Below are 20,710 nucleotides of genomic sequence, written 5' to 3'. Positions count from 1 at the left end.
GTGTGCAAACATTGTAGAAATAATCACAAGTATAGTATAGGACAATAATGTGTATGTGCAGCACAGAAATGTGTTATATGAAAATAATTTTGTTTTTAATGCTTTGATTATCTATGAGATAATTCATCAGTTTTTATTTTATATACCATAGTTCACAGACCACACAATCACACTGTATAACAAGATAATCAATCTATTTTCAGATGCTACTTAATCCGGCTTTAGGATCTTAGAATTAAAGTAATTCAATATCTGATAAATTAGACACAAGAACATTTAGAAGAGCCTACATAATTAAAGATGAGTTGATAGTACATGGAATTAGATTTACATATGTGATGAAAGACAGTAACACAGAATCAGGGTTATTTGGTACAGAAGGCTCATAATAAAGAATATTTTTACAGGCAAAGGAAATTAAAATGCAAGAGTGGAAAGGTGAATTTCTTTGCCATTATTTGAAGGTGTCCAATTATACATGGTATCTGATTTGATACGAGTCCAGTATATGATGCAAATTTCTATACAGTGCAGCAATGTGACAAGCTGAAGTCTTCCTCTTTGTTTCTCTACTGTTCTCTGATACTGCTGTGATGCAGGAAACATTCTCTTTGTAGTTCCCAGCACACATCCTGCTCATTATACTCTGATCAGCCACAACATTAAATCTGCCTAATACTGTGTAGGTCCCACTTGTGCCACCAAAAAAGCTCTGACCCATTGAGTAATGAACTCCAGAAGTCCTTAAAGATGTTCTGTTGTATCTGGCACAAAGACGTTAGCAGCAGATCCTTCACATCCTGAAAGTTGCAAGGTGGGACCTCCGCAAATCCGACTTGTTTTTCTTGTACACCCAAGAGATGCTTGATTGGGCTGAGATCTGGGAACTTTGTATGCCAAGTCAACATCTTGAACTCTTTGTCATGTTCCTCAAACCATTTATGAACAATTTTGGCAGGGTGAAGAGTCAAATTATCCTGCTGAAAAAAGTATTTGCCATCCAAGAATACAATTTTCATGAAGGAGTGTGCATGGTCTACAACAATCTTTAGGTAGGTGGAACATGTTAAAGTAACACCAGCATGAATGCCAAGACCCAAGTTCTCCCAGCAGAACATTGCCCATAGCATCACTGGGCTTCTACAGGTTTGCCTACTTCCCATAGTACATCCTGCTGATGTCTCTTCGCCTGGTAAAAAACACACACACACCCGGTCGTGCATATAATCTGAAAGAAAATGTGATTCACTGAACCAAGAATGCCTCATCAGGTTAATTTAAAAAAAAAAAATTGAAGCGGCTATTAATTTAGCATTGGACACTATTAACAGTGTTGGTATAAACTGTTAGTATTGTGCAAAATATCTGACAGCACTTATACTAAAATTATGTTAATAACTATGTTAATGTTAATAACTATGACAATTTGTTTAGAGTCTTTAGTCAGTGAAGATTTCCCCTCCTTGCCTGTGGGGTGGTGTAGAGTGGCTAGTACATGATGAAACTGAGAATGACAAGCTCATCTTCTAACTATAATATGATATGACAGCAATAATGTATTCTGCAAAGGTCAGCTGGATTTTTACCCATTCCAAAGACACACTGGTCCATAGTGGTACATCTTCTCAAACTATAGTACAGCAACTACAGCTTGTGTGTTTCTTACAGCCAAGTGTTAATTTAATTTGTGTATCATGATCATGATCTTCCATGCTACATTTGACTATTATGTGATTTTAAGGTTAATATACACTTCTTTCTTCTCTTACATTGTGCATCTTATAACCTACTTAGTGTGACTGGCCATAATTATCATTCGTTGGTGATGAAAAAGAAATACTCCATTACTTCACTGAATTTTTAATGTGATTTATACATTAAAGTTAAGGCAATTATTTAATTTAATCAAAGAATAACCAATAAAGATAATATACAACCTGGAAATTTCAATCTAGGTAAAAAAGAGTATATGAGACATTTAGTTCAGTAAATGACAGATGACAAAGAAGTTGTGGGTGTAATAGTGTTAAGTAATGTTTCTCATTCACAGCTCTGAACAAAAAGTGAGGTTGAAAACTTTGAAAGAAAATCTTTATTTGCATAAGCAATTTCTTGTTATTTGCTTTAGTGTGCCAGGACTGTGAAACATCAGTCTATAGTATGAAGGGTGGGTGTCAGCAGTGCTCTAATGAAAATAATAAGGGCAACCATTACATGAAAGACTGCAACAGTAAAAAAGAAAAAAATGAAATTGTTTATATCCAGATATTACTTTAATATTAAAATATACTACCTTGAATAAGCGTCGGATTACACAATCTAGTACATCCCACTTTGTCTTTCCACTGACACCTAATGATCCTATGAGATATTCCTGACGCTTTATGACCTTAGAAAGGAAAAAAAAAGTTAAAATAAGCACATTACAAAAACAGTTTTTTGTTTGAGATTTAAAATAGACAAAAATGCAAAGGTTTGACCTAGTTTACTTTTAGCAAGTTTAAATTTTAACGTAAATTCATTTTTCAGTAATTTAACACTGAAAGAAGAATTTTTTAGCATTCGCTATGTGAAAAAGAAAAGGAGACGTTTATGTAAGAGATGCAATTTTACAGCATTCTAATACAATACGTGTAAATGGAGACATTTCTTTAGGATCTTTTCAAAAGGCTGACAATTATTAATATAGGAATAAATCATATGCAACTTGGAAAGCCTTTTATTTTGCACAGCACATTAGATTATCAAAAGCAGCTGTGTTCTCCTCAAGGCAGCACATTAACATGCGCTCCTGCTGCTAAAGGCTAAGCAGCTTTTACTTAATGTTCCTCCTGCTGCTGAGCCACTTATATAAAGTCTCTTTCGACAGTAAGTGGAGATGGATAAGATCCCAGGCCTTTCTCAATCCATCTGCTCTGTTTTTCAGCATTTTGCCTTCATATAGAGAAGCTAAGTGACATTTACGAACTGCCATCCACGACCACACATGTAAGATGAAAAATGAAATGTGGAGCCCATAACATGACTACTTTATAATAGTCAGGTAATATCAGGAAACAGTACACAATTGTAAACTAAATATGAATGGATACATGTTACAAGACAAAGCTGCCTGTTTAAACATTGCTTGTATGACAACCTTTAAAAATTCTATAATCCACAAGGATACCGAAAGAATGCAAAAACTCCACACAGTGATTGGCCTTGTTCTTGAACTCAGGAACAAATCTGCACAAGTCTGACACCAGTACATTTATTGTTTAAAGGATTCTGCAATGAGGAATGAGTAATGCACCGTTACCTTTGTTTTATTTAAACAGTTGTTGATCGCAACCACAATTTTAACACTCCGACCTTCTTTGCGCAAAGTTCCTTCATAGCCATCATCCAAAAGAATATCTGGAAAATAGATTGTAGTGTATCTGATAAAACCTGTAATCTTCCATTTACCATATACTGAGTAGAGCTGCGGTTGTATGCGTTTACCAACCTGACATGATGGTGTCCGTAATGTTGAGATTGTTAAGAGATAAACCCAATGACTGTCTGGAAGGAGATGAGGAGGATGTGCTAGATGTCTCTGATGGAGGGCGGCATGTTTTGCTAGCAGTAGCAGTGGCTTGAGAAGTGCTCCCACTTGACTTTAGGCTATCGTTCTCTGCTTTCAGGAGTTCAATTTCATTCTAGGAGAAGTAATGAAGACATGTGAAGGGAATAATCATATAGAATATAACCGTCATCTTTACTTGTTTGACAGCTAAAATAATTAGTTTTACTATGGAAACCTTTTACACTATGGCAGCTTTCGGGCTCCTGTAGCAGTTATACTAATAAAATTTTTTTTTAAAAATGGCAACCTGAAAAGATTCACATTGATGATCTTGAACACAAATGAAGCAAATAACATGGCAGAATGAATTAAAATGACTTTAAATACAACCTTGCTTCCGTAGAGCCATGCGACAGGTAGAACGTACGTCTGGCACTTTATACTGTAATTATATAATGCTCTCATGCACAAATAATTTGAGGCAAATTTGTTTCTAACATTTTAAAAATCTCAAATATCATCTGTTGACATGAATACACACAAACAAAAAACAAGAAGTTGGACTTTAGGTTAATCATTAACTACTATAAAGCAGCAAGTGACTAACTTGCATGGACAGCTGAAGTGCTCAGCAGAGTCATGGACCAGATAGCCCTCTGGACTCTGTTACTTCTGTTCAGGTTTTTTTTCATTTAGTTACATACAATCCTTAAAGGGAAAATATAACAATGCATCTTCAAATGCTCTAAGTGAAATGCACAAGAAAAGTATGATGACAGCTTAGTAAAGAAATTGCCAGGTTTGATACCTCACAATTAATTTAATATGACAGACCCATTGGCCTTAGAATCGGGCACAATGTTACAAGTTCATTCACATCAGTTGACTTATTTGGTGGCCTAAAGCAAGTCACTTTACTTCACTATTCTTATGTTTTAAAAAATATATAAAGAAAAATTCAGTAAGTGTAATGTATTAAACTTTGTTTCATTTTCTTTATGTTTTGTACTCTGAAGGCTTCTCTTCAGTAGATCCATTTAAAAGGGTGCAGTGACTTTTCAGTCAAAGTCCATCAAGTTTATTCAAATGTCAAGCAGTGTAGAGTTTAATGAGTATAGGCCTTGAGTCAAACACATTTGCCTTTGGTTTTTCAAGTGCACTGAAATAGTTGTTTGCATAATGGCCAGAAGCTATTTTATTATGTAAGATAAATCCATTACTAGACTTATTGTTCTCAGTCTTGGCAAGGTCATGTTATGATTTGAATTGTCTGAAAACTCACTGAAGCCAAGGAAAGCACTGCAAGACAACAAGTATTGCAGTAAGAACTGAGCTGTGAGAGTGATTGAATACTTATAGCATGTCAAAGTGTTTCTCAAAGAGCATTGTCACAAAATAAAAATACAACTGAATGTGGATACCCCACATTTAGAATTGATTTTTTTAACATACTGCTGTTGGACTATAGGGTTGTTTGGAAACTAGACTTGTTTAAAGCTGCTAAACGTGAGATATTCTAAAAAGAAATAAGCCAAGCATTCATATAAAAGGAAAAAACAAAAACCATACCAACACAAAATACAAAACTAAGTATGTACAGAAATGTGACACACTGGCTTGTATAGAATACAACTTATTCAGACCTGCATCCGGTTCATGGCCTCTCTAATTTGGTCAAGATGGTGTGCAGAACTCAATGCTTCCAAACGGATGTCAGTTAGCTTTAGCTCCTTCTCACGCAGCTCATTTTTTAACTGAAGGATAATTTCAGCTTCTGCCTCTGTGCATTCACATAGACTAGAGAAAAGAAAACTTTAATTAGTTGACAAATTAATAATGATACATGTTTATCTTTATACACTGTAAAAAAATACATTAAATAAAATGCACTTCATTTGTATAGTCTTGTGGTCTAGTTCATTAGGAAAACAATTGTGAAAAACAACATTGGTAGAAATACACAGCATTACATAGTCAAAAATATACAAAATAATGAAAAAACCTAAATGTTCATTGTAAATGAAAACAAAACCTCATTAATTAAATGTAATAACATCTTCACAAAATGTCAGTGAATACATTTCACTTTAAAACACCTTGGAGAGTATTTATTCTGCTTGTTGTTATCTGTAGTTTTATGACTGTAATTATCTGTTTTACATTCTATGTTTGTGAGTTGTGTACCACATATTTGGGAAAAACAGAGTCTGCTATGCTAGGGTGTTATCTATCTATCTATTGTGGCAGATTTCCCTAGTAGCCTATGGGCATGCAGCTGGCACAGGAGAAAGAAATGGGCATATCTAAATGGAAAATTCACACTGCTGAATTGAGTGAACCATGAAAGACCAGGGTGTCTGCAAGAAAATAAGCCCTTCTAGCCTGTAAGGGTGTTCTGAGAAAAGATTCACCCAGTGATAGGTTAACAGAGCTATACTACCTACTGTTAGATGTCAGATGTATTTCCCAGAAAGTTGAGACTCTACTCTTTGAACAGTTATAGGCATCTTGCCTTTTAAGTACAGGGAGACCAGGGTCTTTGAGAGGATGCCATGTTGTCATTGACACATGCCATTTGTCAGCCATTTCTTGACTTCAGAGGTGATTGCATGTCTGGTCTGGTAGTAAATCCAAAATGAATTACACATCACTGATATGTGTCATTACCCAGCTGAGTATTTAAGATGAGTATGAGAAATGAGACCAATATGATTTTTCATGTACATTCAGGAGAAAATGTGGGCAAACCACCTCACTTATTAAAAGGGGATAATCCATATGCTTAATTTCAGGGTTTTATTTGTGTTCTATTTATTTGTTATTTTGCAGTACTTTACATAAATAACCTTTTTCTGCCAAACTGAAGATACCTGTTAAATACAGCCTGTCACACATATACAAATATATAAATCTCTTTAGAGAAACACAAATAAACCCCATAAATACTACTATACTTTTTATAGTTTAAAACGCTTTTCTATGCCACTCAAAAAAAAATTGCTTTGGTTATGTAACCATTCTTGTCACAAAGGGTCAGGTTAGAATAGGATGGATGTAGCATTCTTTAAATCCAATGTTTTGCAATTTCTGCAACACATGCAGTGTCAGTTTAGACATTGTGAAGAAGCGGAATGAGATGGCTTTCATTTTTTATTTTCCCTGATTGACTGCCTCTATCATAAAAGCAAATCAGTATAAATTGACCAGCTATGTGGGACTTAAAAAGGCATAAAATTATGATATTTGGGAGTAGTCCATTTTAAATAATTATGCAAACACATCTCTTGGATTGAATTGGCTATGGTGTAAGAGAATAAACATGCTTCCATTGTTTCAATTACTTCATAAGGATTTATCCAAGTTTCATACCCAGTTATTGTAAGCTTCTTAAATGTCTCCCTGTCCAAATTCATTAGCTTAAGATTCTCTTTGGAACATCAGGGGTCAGCATTCTGGGAGCCAATGTGACCATAGCTTCCTTATGCTTAATTATTAATGAAGAATTGACTTAGATGAGCCACAACTATTCCCCATAGTTCTGCTATCTCATACATCATCACTCTTTTAGTCTTTATCACAGTTTGCTCTGTGGCGGCAACATTTTGTTCCGACACCAGTGTTGAAGCCTTGCCAGACCCTGAGTCATCTTTGTGAGATGAATTCTGCTGTCCATTTCTTAACTGTAGCATATGAAAGGAACTGTCCCTGGTAAACATTGACTAAGCAAGAACAAATCTCTGAAGGCATAATGTTCTTCAGTGTTAGAAATTCAATTACAGTATCATATGTGATACTGGCATTTTTGGCATCCTTGTTGACTTAGTTCTGAAAGGGGAAGTATACACTTTAAAATCAGACATGCTAGAGACTTCTAATTCACACACTTTAGGACATGGGAGCTAATCTTTGGCCATTTACAAAATCAGCACCATAAAAAATCTACTTTCAGTTTCAGACACAAAACATTTTGATGTACACTCAAAGAGCAGATTATTAGGAACATAATACTAATACTGTACTGTATATTGTCTCCTTTTGCTCTCAAAATTCTTCAAGGCATTAATTCCACAAGATGCTGGAAACATCCCTTTGAGATTTGGTCCATGTTCACATGATTCTAACACATAATTTCTGCAGATTTGTCAGTTGCACATTCTTTCTGTGAATTTCTCATTCTACCACATCCCAAAGGTGTTCTATTAGATTTCCATTTGGATACTAGAAAGACCACTGAAGAACACAGAAGTCATTGTCATGTCCATGAAACTAGTTTGAGATGACTTTTTCTTTGTGACATGATACACCATCACCACCAGCCTGGACTGTTGGCACAAGGCAAATTGGGTGCTTAGATTCATGCTGTTGGTGCCAAATTCTGACCCTACTATATGTGTGCCTCAGCAGAATTTGAGATTCATCAGAAAAGATGTTTTCCAGTCTTCTACTATCCAGTTTTGGTCAGCCTGTGCTCACTGTAGCCTCAGCTTTCTGTTCTTGGATGACAGGAGTAGAACCCAATGTGGTCTTCTGCTGTTGTAGCCCATCCACTTTAAAGTTCAACCTGTTGTGTTCTGAGTTGCTCTTTCGCTCACCATAGTTGTATACACAGAATGTTTATTTGAGTTGATATACCTTTTCTGTCAGCTTCAACCAGTCTGACCATTCTCCTCTGATCTCTCTCATCAACAAGAAATTTGTGTACTGTATTACCATTCTGTGTAAACTCTACAGACTGTTGCACAGAGAAATCCCAGTGGATCATCAGCTATACAAATACTCAGATCAGACCATCTGGCTTGGACAATCATGCTACAGTTGAAATCACTGAGATCATATTTTGTCATCAACTAAATATTTTTTCATTACCATTAACTGAAGCTGTTTGACCTGCTACTGCCAAAAGATTGGATGAAAAGATAAGTGGATGGTTAAACAGGTATACAGGTGTTCCTGATAATTTCTAAAGTGATATGCACTAATTGCATACACACAAATATTTTATATTGTGTGAGTGTATATTATATATACTGTATAAGTATATATTTACACATACAGTATATACATAGACACTGACACACACACATATATGTAATATCAAAGCCACATGTGGCATGGGAATGAAGACAGGGCATTTCTGTGAATTGTGAATTTCCCATTGGGATTAATAAAGTATCTATCTATCTATCTATCTATCTATCTATCTATCTATCTATCTATCTATCTATCTATCTATCTATCTATCTATCTATCTATCTATCTATCTATCTATCTATCTATCTATCTATCTATCTATCTATCTATCTATCTATCTATCTATCTATCAAAAGGGACCACATTTCTACCTGGCAAGCATCTCTATGTGCCAGTGAGGAAAGATGTTTAGTGTGGAAGTAAATTCTCCAGATGCATGGGCAGGTAGCCAGGAGAATAATAGGAGGCCCTAAGAAGTTATACAGACTACAAAATGGCATCGTGCTTCAGTTTATGAAGGACTAGCTGCCCAGAGTATGACATTGCCACCAATGTGTAGCCAAAAAAGCATTGCAGTTCATCCTGTTCAATGTTTGACCTACGACTGAATCGTCTTTGTGTTAGCAATTAGCAAGTAAGACCTGTCACAATTTTATGGTTTCATACTAAAAACCAAAGATAAAAAGTTTGAAAGTTAACATGATCCCTCACTGTTTTTCATAAGAGGTTCAGAAGTGAAATTTCTGAGATGAGTGTGAGTTATTATGAACTAGCATCTCTGAATATAAAATCTGTTTGAGTTTAAAGACTGGCAGGAGTTCTTCAAGCTTATAGTTTTGAACTGAGTGGACCAAGGTCTCACTGCTGGGTGCAAAAAGTGGCTGAAGTTTTTGGGAATGAGAGATACATCTCCCAGGGGAACAAGGACAGAAACATGTTTAAAATCAAGTGGGGCTTCTGAGTTTTAATACATTTATCATCTGAGTGATATCACCATTAATCCAATTCTGGGTCTAGACACTAGATGGGAAACAACTCTAAACAGGGAGCCAGTCTATCATATGGCCCACTTACACAGGCAATATGCATAGATTCAGGTATTAGGAGAAAAGCCCACAACCACACATGTGAAGCTCTACTTGAACCACAATTGAATGCTGGATTCGAATCCAAGATGATGCATCCATGAGACAGCAACATTAACAACTGCACCATAAAACTGCACACATTTCAGTTTTGAACATTTTAAAATAAAATTGAACAAAGTCTAACGTATAATCAGTCAGTTACAACTGTATATGAACAAATCATGAATTAGAAGGCTGAACTCTTCTATTTTCTTAATCAAAAATACATTGATAAACATAATATTACATGAAATGTTATTTTATGTTTCCTAACTTTTATCACCTACTATGGGTGTTTGCTAATGCTTACAATTACATGACAAGATAAAACTTGATAATCATATATACTGGCATCCTATTATTTTAATCCTATAGAATAACTGTATTCTTGTCCTTTAAAAAATAATATGAAAACTCAAAAACATCTATAAAAATACACCCTATGTTAAGCGATGATTCCGTGCAATGTGTTAAGCAAATACTGACTGAGCAATGGTAACACAGCCTTTTGTTGCTATTGACTAAATGATCATAAACCCAACTTTTAGATAATTTCACAAAGGATTACAACACTACAAATACATTTAATTTCTTTAGGAATAATAAATCTGTACTGTTAATACAAACCTGATAACTGTTATAGAAAGTAGCTTTTGGGTTAGAACAGCTAAAATACCTCTGAGTCACTACATTTTTATTTGGTTTGCTAAAGAAACTTTTTTTTATTATTGAAAAATAGTTAGAAAATGTAGAAATTTTGAAGCATTCATTGCTACTGTCTCTAGTCATTCTCTTCATAAAATTTTACTTCCTTTTACATCTTTCAAAGTTTAATACTGAGATAATAGAAAAAAGAGGTGATAGTTTTTTTCTCTTTACCTTTCTCTCTCTTTCTCTTCTTAATTGACATCCAGACGATTCAACACTTTCTCTTAAGAAATTATCTTCTGTTTAACTAAAATGTATTATATTGCTGTGGCTTTCTGCTATATACAAAACTTCATTACAAAATTGTCATTGTTTTAAAATGTAGTGACTCGCTTAGGTATTTTCTTAAAAAAAAAAAAAAAATTATGGGTGTATTCACAAAATCAAAATTTAAAGCACTCCACACTTGATTGTCCTCAGCATGCAGCATACTGCTTTACCGAGATCTGTGCTTGTAGATCACATTGCCATTTTGCCTTTTCTTTGGCATCCAAATTGGTGAGGATTTGCTAATGCAGTCACACTCACTAAAGACACAGGAAAAATAAAGCACAAGTAATGGATAAACAAAAGAATAATAATAGGAATAATGTTTAGAATGAAGCACAAGTGTAAACTGAATTTTGATACAGCTATAGGTTAAGAAATAACTTAATGCATACTTAGCCAGAAAGCTAACTTCTATAGAGGAATATTTTGGACAAAATTAAAAAAATAAATAAAAGTACTGTGAAATGTCTGCATAAACAAATAAACATGTCATGAAATGTGAACATAAATAAATGTGTCACAAAACATGTTTTTATCGCTTACTTATTTATTTAATTTTGTCCATAATATTCCTCCAAATGCATCAGGAAATACAGCTTGACATAAAACTGTCACGATCACTCTTTAAAGTTGAGAGGGAGGGCTCTAGCACATACTGTGTTTTGATTGGTGAATCACCTTCTGTAGATTGCTCTTGCCTAATTCAATACATCTGTGCAGGACATAGAGGTTAATGAAATAGCACAAGAATTAATTAGAAGAATGCTCACTACTGCCAATAAAATGGATTCTGAAACTATTTTTGAAAACATCTAAGAACTGGTGCAACAGACTAGGCTACAGATCAGTTCAGGTGACTAAGTTACCTGCTCTAGATGCCCATCCTTTGATATTCCAGCATAGCCAACAGAACACTTTCTTATATGCGGTTTAAAAGTACAACAGATTGCAGATCTCTATGGTGTATCAGAGAAGACAATCACAAAGCAAATGAACCAGTGTGAGATATGGTTAGCTGCACTTGTATCAATATGGACAATTTAACACAGTAAGCCCAAAGCAGCACCAACTAATATTTTGAACTGAATATTTTACCCTTGTTTCACAAGTCTAAAGTCAGGGGCATATTCACAGATACTTTTTCAAACAAATTTACAGCTGTGATCATTGGCACTATGTAGCAACTTTAATTATTTATTGAATTAATTATTATCTGCAAGACACAAATAAATATATTAACATATATACAGTTTCAGTTTCAATTAATAAGGCTATGACTAATGTTAAATATATTTTAAACTTAAAACTGACGAAGAAGATAAATCAGCTTCACATTACTGCAATGTTTTGCATTATAAAATGTGGCCGAAGGGATAATATGCTAGGCTAATTAAGCAGTGAAATCACATATTATTGTGTGCCCCAAACAAGTCACTTAACTGATGAAAAGGACAATTGTTGTAGTTAAACACATGGTTGAGGTTACGTAAGAGGGTAGTACCAATCTAAATATCGATGTGACATCCATACTAGCAGCCCACATAAAATAAACCGACACACTTGATACATTAGTATTAGTAGGGTGAACCAGAGCCAGAGGTAACGCCATTGGTGTCGAGCAAGTCGTCACCTAGATAATGTTACATTCCTTGGTTAATCTCTTGAAAAACAGTAAAAATGTGATGCATTCACATATGTCGCACCAACCAAAGAATTTAAATAATCAACTACTCTGATTATGTTGACATGTCATAACAGCACTAATGACCCTTGCAGTAAAATCAGAAGTCAGTAAGTAACAAACCTTCACCATAAATACCCATTTTGAACAATGAAGAAGACTGGCTTAACACTAGAATTACCAGAGCCTATGAAAAAACTTGTGGATCTGTCCCACCTTAAATCGCTTCACACTTCTCCATCAGTGTCTTTTGTCCTGTAAATGTGTTGATAAGCAGCAAGCAGCCTACTATCACATCCCCCACTGCCACACAGTTTTCTCAGCTCAAATCTGTTTACCTGCGTGTCATTTGCTTGGAGTTGTATAGAGTGAGAAGTCAACCAAAATGACATCTTTTATAAATACTATATCGTTATTTGGAACACATGCATTTCATGTGTGTTCTGTGTCTACAACGATCTATGTAAACACATCATTAAAACAGAAACGTTTTTCATGTTTTAGTAATAATTGACAAAATGTAGACATGAAGTTTATAATGTGTGAAGCCTGAAGTCCAAATATCAAAGAAACACTTTCACAAAAAGTACAAATATAACAGAACAAATGCGCTCAGTCAGTCTGTAACAGCCGGTGTAAATGTGTGACACTTGTAAAGGTTAGCTTTGTTTTGTTATTTTTTTATTCAGTTTCATTCTCTATTGCGTTCATGATTCCACCCTACCCCCCCTCCCCATCTAACACTGCTGTTTTCACATAAAGACGCGCTATAGCTCAAATGTTATTTATTTGGATCACATAAAGACGTGCTATAGCTCACATGTTATTTATTTGGATCACATAAAGATGCTCTATAGCTCGCATGTTATTTATTTGGATCACATAAAGACGGGCTATGGCTCGCATGTTATTTATTTCGCCAACGCTACACCTTCCAGGTCTAAACACTAGCGTGGTGTATGTGCCCAAAAAAAGTCTAACTGCATTCTCGTACCATTGCTCGCGTACTAAAGTGTCAGCAGGTATTTTTCGTGACATTACACGTGTAATTTGTGAGCATGTGTTTGACGATCAAACAGAGGAAGCTCTGCAGTTCACTTGTGACTTTATGCTGTAGATCTGGCTCTTACATGCAAAGGACGGTGCATGTGCCCAAAACATTAACTTTTATATGTTACTTGCATAAAAGCCAGAGCTAATGTTATTTACCTATTTATCTTGAGTTATTTACTTACATAACGATGGTTCTACTTCGGATAGCTCTGGTTTTTATGTGAGTAACATATAAATGTTAATGTTTTGGGCACATGCACCATCCCTTGTATGTTAGAGCCAGATCTACAGCGTAAAGTCACGAGTGCAGAGCTTCCCATGTACATATACAAAGTACAGTGATGGTAAAAGTGCATTCTTGATCCGATGTAGAATCGTCGGCATGAGTTGAGTGTACCTCTGTTTCAGCGCGTCTATGTGAAAACAGCAGTGTCAAATACGTGGGGTGGGGGGGCGCGGGGAGTTGGGAATGTGAATGCGGCTGAGAGAATAACAGAATAGAAAAAAACAAAGCTAACCTTTACAAGTATCATAAATTACACTGGCTGTTACAGACCAGAATCAAATGTATGTTTTTATTCTAAAATAGTAATTATACGAGCAGATCAGTTCTCAAAACGGACTCACCCAGGATCGAACTCACGAAGCTTTGATTACAAGTCAGCAGCTGATACCATTGCGCCACCGAAGCTCTCGTACCAATTGCGTGTCAATGTCACAGGTAAACGCGGGTTGTTTTTCTGCAGTTATATTTTTGAATAAAAGCGCATTTGTTCTGTTCTGTTTGTACTTTTTGTGAAAGTGTTTCTTTGATATTTGGAATTCAGGCTTCACACATTATATACTGTACTTCACGTCTACATTTTGTCAATTATTACTAAAACATGAAAAATGTTTCTATTTTAACAATGTGTTTACGTAGATCGTTGTAGACACGGAACACACATGAAATGCATGTGTTCCAAATAACGATATAGTATTTATAAAAGGTGTTATTTTGCTTGACTTCTCACTCTATACAATTCCAAGCTACTGACACGCAGGTAAACAGACTTGAGCTGAGAAAACTGTGCGCCAGTGGGGGATGTGATAGCAGGCTGCTTGCTGTTTCCTGCTTATTGACACATTTACAGGACAAAAGACCCTGATGGAGAAATGTGAAGCGATTTAAGGTGCGACGGATCTACAAGTTTTTTTGTAGGCTCTGGTAATTCTAGTGTTAACAGAGGTGTAAAAGAAGCCAATAACCAGCCATGTCAGACAAGAACAACCATCCCTAAATAGAAAAGAGGAGGTCTTTATCAGCTACATACAATGTTATCTTAACTCAACAGTTCACATAGTCAAATAATCCATTTAATACCTGATTCTATGGGCTCTTGACACCATGGTGGTTGGATTATTGTTAATGATTAGATTACACATAATGATTTAAATGCTGGGGACTTTTCTTTACCACTCAGTTGAAGAGAAGAAGCGGCTAGGATGAATAGCAAATTTCTTCAAGAATACACAGCAGACTTAGCTGATTTTGGCTTACTACCAATAGATAGGAAATATCCGGTTGGTTCGGGGTTAAGTTTTGTATTTTTACCTATTCTCCATGGGTGATTCTAAGCAAACACCTGAGCAATGTCTGTGCTATTGTTTTATGAAGTGGGGGTTACCAACATCTGATACTTTATGGACCCTGGGCAGCTTAGACGCACATAGACACCAGTGCTCATTTGATGGATTGTTCTAGGATGAACTGGAAATATGCCCAGAATGGGCATAGCCACCACCCTGACAAAATGTCAATGAGTATGGAAATGCAAGGGTCTGAGAGAATTAACGGCATATTGGTGGGAGGAAGACAGGCCAGACTGATGATAGAGAAAAGGAAGGCAAGAAGAGGGGTGCTGTTGTGATGGAATTTGGGAGGGTTAATTGACAAGTCAACCCACCAATAAACACAGGTTTGTGCATTTTGACCACCTTCATCACTCTTCATAATAATGTCTAAATAGCATTATGAAATTAGCAACAGAAGCTATGAAAGTTAATAAACATTAGCAGTGACGCTCATTTTTGAAAAATAACTAATTCTCCATTTCATTCCAGCCTAGTTATATTGTGTCTAAGCCATGACAGTGACTAAAACTTAGTGACAGAAATGTCTTTGATTCTAGAGTACTGACTAAAACTATATTGTGTCTTGTGGTTGCCTCAACAGTTCTAAGTGTAACAAGAGTAACATTTAAATTGTTAAATTGTGTGAAATATTTTTCTAAAAGTAACTGCTGAAAATAATATATTGATGGTTCAATCTACAGCATGAGGAATAATGTGGGAATGATCTAAATTCTATAATCAAATGCAAGTTTTGATACATTTTTAAAATTATTATAAATTCCGTTGCATAAAAATAAATCATATTTGAGTTTTTAATCTTATGTAATATAAATATGTCTGATAAATAAACAGTAAAGGGCCGTTAACATTGTTTAAAAAGGCAAATGAAAACAGCTTTTGATTTTTGCAATCATACATTTTTCCTTGTCTGTTAAATACTTTTTATGGAACTCAAGTAAAAACTGAAATAAAAGCAGAACATTGAAAGTATTTGGGGACATTTCCTTTGGAGCATTTAAAACACACAGGCATCTGTTTCGACAATCTCTGGTCTTTCATCACCACTTTGTTGCAGCTAATTCTTATACCACTGGGAGACTCTGCCAGCATAGTCAATGAACCAGGTAATGCTCACAACATCAGGAGGCTTTGGGCAAAGCTCTGATATCTAATCACTCTCCTTGTATATTAAATCCCAACCCTGCTGCAGATGGTCAAAGTAAAAAATGGTACATACGCAGTCTTTATTCATGCTATACTTGTACTAAAGCTTTACTTTAACACATATCTATTTTAAAAGTTATTTCTTAAGAATAAATGTTCAGTGCCACTAGAGCTAAGCATTTAGATGTTATGTTGAATGAAATAGTATGTGCTGTGAATACACGCACATAGTACACTTTTTTAGGTATACCCAGTCATTAATGCAAATGCAGTAGCCTGCTCCTTCAAACAGCCATTCATATAGCAGCAATTTCATTTACTGTATATATAGGATCCAGATATAGTGACATATTAGTTAATGTTTAACCAAACATCAGAAAGGTCAAGAGCTCAGCCTAGAGAGCATTTTACAGTCTCTGTTCAGGTAAAAAGCAGGGAAATCAGAAAAGGGCGGCACAGTTATTAACTTGCTTTCCCATTTTAAACTTGGAATGGAGGTAGGCATCCTGGCGGAGCTCTGATTCTGGAAGTCACGCTACTATACTAACCAGATGTCACCAAAATTAAAAAGGGCATCCATCTTGGACCACATTCCTTTAACTGCTCTTTTCTGTATATTTTTACACCATTTTAGCTATTGGTACCAGATGTGGTGGTTCCAGTATCTCAGAAACTGATGATCTCCTGGTATTTTCACACACTGCAATACAGAGATTTTACAGAGCACGGTGTGGTAAACTTACAAAAAAACAGTCATAATCTTAACAAAACTCTACAAATATTAAAATAATCTTGACTTACAGCAAGGGAAGGTTCTGTCTGAATAATACCATATAAACATCATTGCTGACCATGGACATTCCTTTATTATCCTTTTTCAACTGGATAATTCCAGCAAGATAATGTACAAAGTAGCAGAACATAAATTAGGCTAGTTTCAATGTGCATGACAGAGACTTCAGTTTACTCCATTGGCCTGAACGATCCCCAGATTAGCTATGTGATGAAGTGGAAACAAGAGGTTTGAAGCACTAATGTACCTGCTAAAAAATGTACAGGAACTGGATGAAGAAACAGCATGGATCAAAATCAATAAGAAATGTTTCCAGTGCCTTGCTCAACCGAGTTTCTATCCAGAACAATATAGGAGGTCAGTACTTAAGTAAATTGTATTTGGGACAAAGGCAAATTCCCAATGAGGACCTGTTTATCAGGTCTTTTATGCAAAATGATAATAAAGACTTGTCTTGTAATATGTGCCTAATTTCACAAATTAGGATAAGTAATAAACATTTCAGTTAATTTTATATCTCAAACTTCAAATCATATTATGGCATGTGCAATTTTATCATGTTATTATTATATTTTATTTGTGTGGTGTTTGCATGTATCCAACATAATGTACCTTAGAAAATCAATCCATAACATGTAAAATCCAATCTGCACAATTTCAGTACCATTTTTGGTAATATGACAATTGTAGCTATGTTTGTCAAGGATTTCCAAAATAGTTCAATTTGCAGTTTGACTTTAGGTCAGAAAACTATATGCATTTATACCTTTCAGTCTAACAGTTCATCCTTCTATCCAACTGTCTACCTACAATTAGATTATTCTGTTATAACACCAGAGATTCAGGTGAGCATTAAGAGCATTCTATTAAAATGTTAGCTTATAGGGGGTAAAAATTCTACTCAAATTAAAACAAGATCTTATGTGAATTAACCATTAACATTACAGTGATATACACATTTGCCAACTGAAACCATATGAATGAGAAGAGAGGTATAAAGGGCACCACATCCAAAGTTTATGATTCAAAATATTATAAAGATGGTAAAATATGATTCAAAGATGATTTAAAACTACTGCCAACTGATACTAATGAACAGTGTGGATAGGTGGGAGAGTTACGTTTTTAGGTAAATTCTGAAAGAAAGTATACTGTTACATCTCTCTTTTGGCAGGAAATCACTAAAGAAAAGTTGTGTTAAAACATACTGGGCTTAATCTAAAATGATTAATGGTCAGAATTCTTACAAATTTGTTTATAAATAGGACATCTATCCATTCAATATCAAACAAGGGTAATCCTAACCTGGGTCATGGAGGTCAGAGCCTATCCCAATAGTATCTGGTGTAATGCTGGAAACAACTAGTAACACAAATGATGCTAGTCATCAGACAACAAGAGGTGGGGATGCCTGATCCTCTATGGTCTTTGTAGAAGTCATTGACAGACCTTGTGTCAGTGACTTAGCATTGATATACCATAGAGAACACCTCTGGATTCAAAAAGCTGTTTCAAAAGAGACATAATTTTTCTATCAATCTATCTTTATTGACTCCGTCCTTCCCTTGTTCCTCTGTCTGGAACTACAGCTTTCTTGTCTAATTTGTGTAAACTTGTTAAGCGATGAAGACTCCTAAAAAGACCCTTGTTAAACATATAAATGTGTGTTACAAATAGACATAACCTGTCACAAGGGGATAAACCATGGATGAGACTGAATAGCACCCAATGACTTACTGTATGTTTAACCAAATAACTGAGTTAACATTTCTATCTAATTCTAAATGTAAAAATGCCATGCCAGAATATAACCACATCATTTTAACACATTGCATATCCATAGACCACAAAGCTAATCTAAACTCTATTTGCTGTTGTTATGATATATAATGATGTAATAGTCGAAATGACAGAAAGATACCATAGCAGACAGAAACACTTATCAGACACATGGGGGCAAGTACCTCCAGTGGTCTATTTGTGTGTATAACTTTGTCTGTCTATTCTGTTGTCACATTGGTTACAATGCACAACTTAATCATTAAGCTTCAGTTACCTTGTACTACTGAGCTCCTGAATTAATAACAGCAATTTTAACTTCCTCAGTGTCAAGACTTTTGTAAATTTTCTTTTTTCTGTCTCCCTATCTTTCCTTAGTTATTTTACATTTTTTTCTAATACATGAGGAATAATGGGACACTGCAGCCCTTAATATTTAAAGTGCAAGGACAGGAGGAAATTGGATGAGGGTGTTTATGAAGAAAACCTATAGGCAAATCCCTTCAGCAGCAGATTTTGCCAAAAATCACTAGAAAAGTTTTAGCAAGTTGTCCCCAGATGTGCATTCTCAGAAAATCATGTCTGGGACGCAAGACTACATGAAAGGTGTTCAGCATTTTATTCCAACCCATCCATCCTTCCATCCATCTTCCAAATCTGCTTATCCAAAGCAGGGCTGCAGGAAAGTTGGAGCCTTAATTCTTTTCAGATTCATGGGGTGAATAACCTGTCATAGGAGCATTTAAAGCAATGCAGGAAACAACCTAAATTAGATGCCAGGCCATTATAACTTACACATACACACACAATAACCCACTTACTTAAACTCGTACATTAACCTAATCTGCATGTCTCTGAAATATGGGTGGAAAACCAAAACTACCTACAGAAAGATTAATCTTAACATGGGCATAACTTGAAAAGACAGAGATTTAAATCCAGCCACCTGCAGCTTTGAGGCAGAGGTATTAATCTCTGTGCCACCAGAGTCTTTCATCATTGTTAAATTTGTTTACAATGCATGCATCCACAACACAAAGTGCATTTCCGAAGAAAAATGTAAGCACCAGTAAATTAAGAGAAAACTAAATAAGAATTCTGGCACCACAAAGTCAATATAATTATCTGCAAACCAACAGAGCATGAAAGAGTAAAAACTAATAGTGTTCTATACTATCCAGTTTTAATGCTAACAAAGCAATAATGATTCCAGTAAGGGAAAAGAAAGCAATTGATAATCAGGTAATTAAAGACTGGGAAACAGTATTGACAGGCAACAGCAGCCTGTTACTTAGGATGTATAAATGTTTATTAAAAAAAACACACAAACAAAAGTACACTGGATGTGTCAGGAAATAACTGAGTTCTAAATACTCCAACTATACATAATCCATATAGCATTGAGCATACATTTTATGTATCCTTTTAGGTCAACGTAGGGATGTGGGGACATAAGATAGTAAACAATTATGGCTGATGGCCACATACTACCCTAGAATACCAGTCTTGATAGTGATTCTTCTTCTGTTTCTTTTCTCATTTTTTTGTGGTGGCAACCTGCGCCACCACCACCTAATCAAAGCACCATGATGTTCCAACAGTGATGGATTAAAAACCAGAAGTCTACATGACCATCATCATCAAGTCCTTCCATGACAACCCTAAATACAAAGAGGACTGTTCATTTATGTTGGGTAGAATGCCCAGAGGGGGCTGGGTGGTCTCATGGTCTGGAACCCCTGCAGATTTTATTTTTTTTTCTCCAGCCGTCTGGAGTTTTTTGTTTTTTCTGTCCTTCCTGGCCATCGGACCTTACTCTTATTCTATGTTAATTAGTGCTGTCTTATTTTAATTCTTATTTTGTCTTTTTTTTTCTCTTTTTCTTCATCATGTAAAGCACTTTGATCTACATTATTTGTATGAAAATGTGCTATATAAATAAATGTTGTTGTTGTTGAAGGAAAGATGTATTTTGTTCAAGCAACAAATAAGACTTGTAT

At 35.3% G+C, this 20,710-nt stretch overlaps 1 protein-coding gene across 1 annotated transcript in view; it reads right to left on the bottom strand.

The window, feature by feature from the left end:
• nav3 (neuron navigator 3) overlaps positions 1-20,710 on the bottom strand; it is a 573,826-nt gene that overhangs the window by 29,454 nt on the left and 523,662 nt on the right. The window contains 4 exon segments of the mRNA XM_051926210.1: positions 2,294-2,389; positions 3,302-3,399; positions 3,491-3,683; positions 5,194-5,347. Of these exon segments, the coding sequence (XP_051782170.1) occupies positions 2,294-2,389; positions 3,302-3,399; positions 3,491-3,683; positions 5,194-5,347 (541 nt within the window).

The sequence above is a fragment of the Erpetoichthys calabaricus genome, chromosome 1 (assembly GCF_900747795.2).
Source record: "Erpetoichthys calabaricus chromosome 1, fErpCal1.3, whole genome shotgun sequence".
Lineage (NCBI taxonomy): Eukaryota > Metazoa > Chordata > Cladistia > Polypteriformes > Polypteridae > Erpetoichthys > Erpetoichthys calabaricus.
The sequence above is the reverse complement of the archived record's forward strand: the minus strand, read 5'-3'. Positions and strand labels throughout refer to the sequence as shown.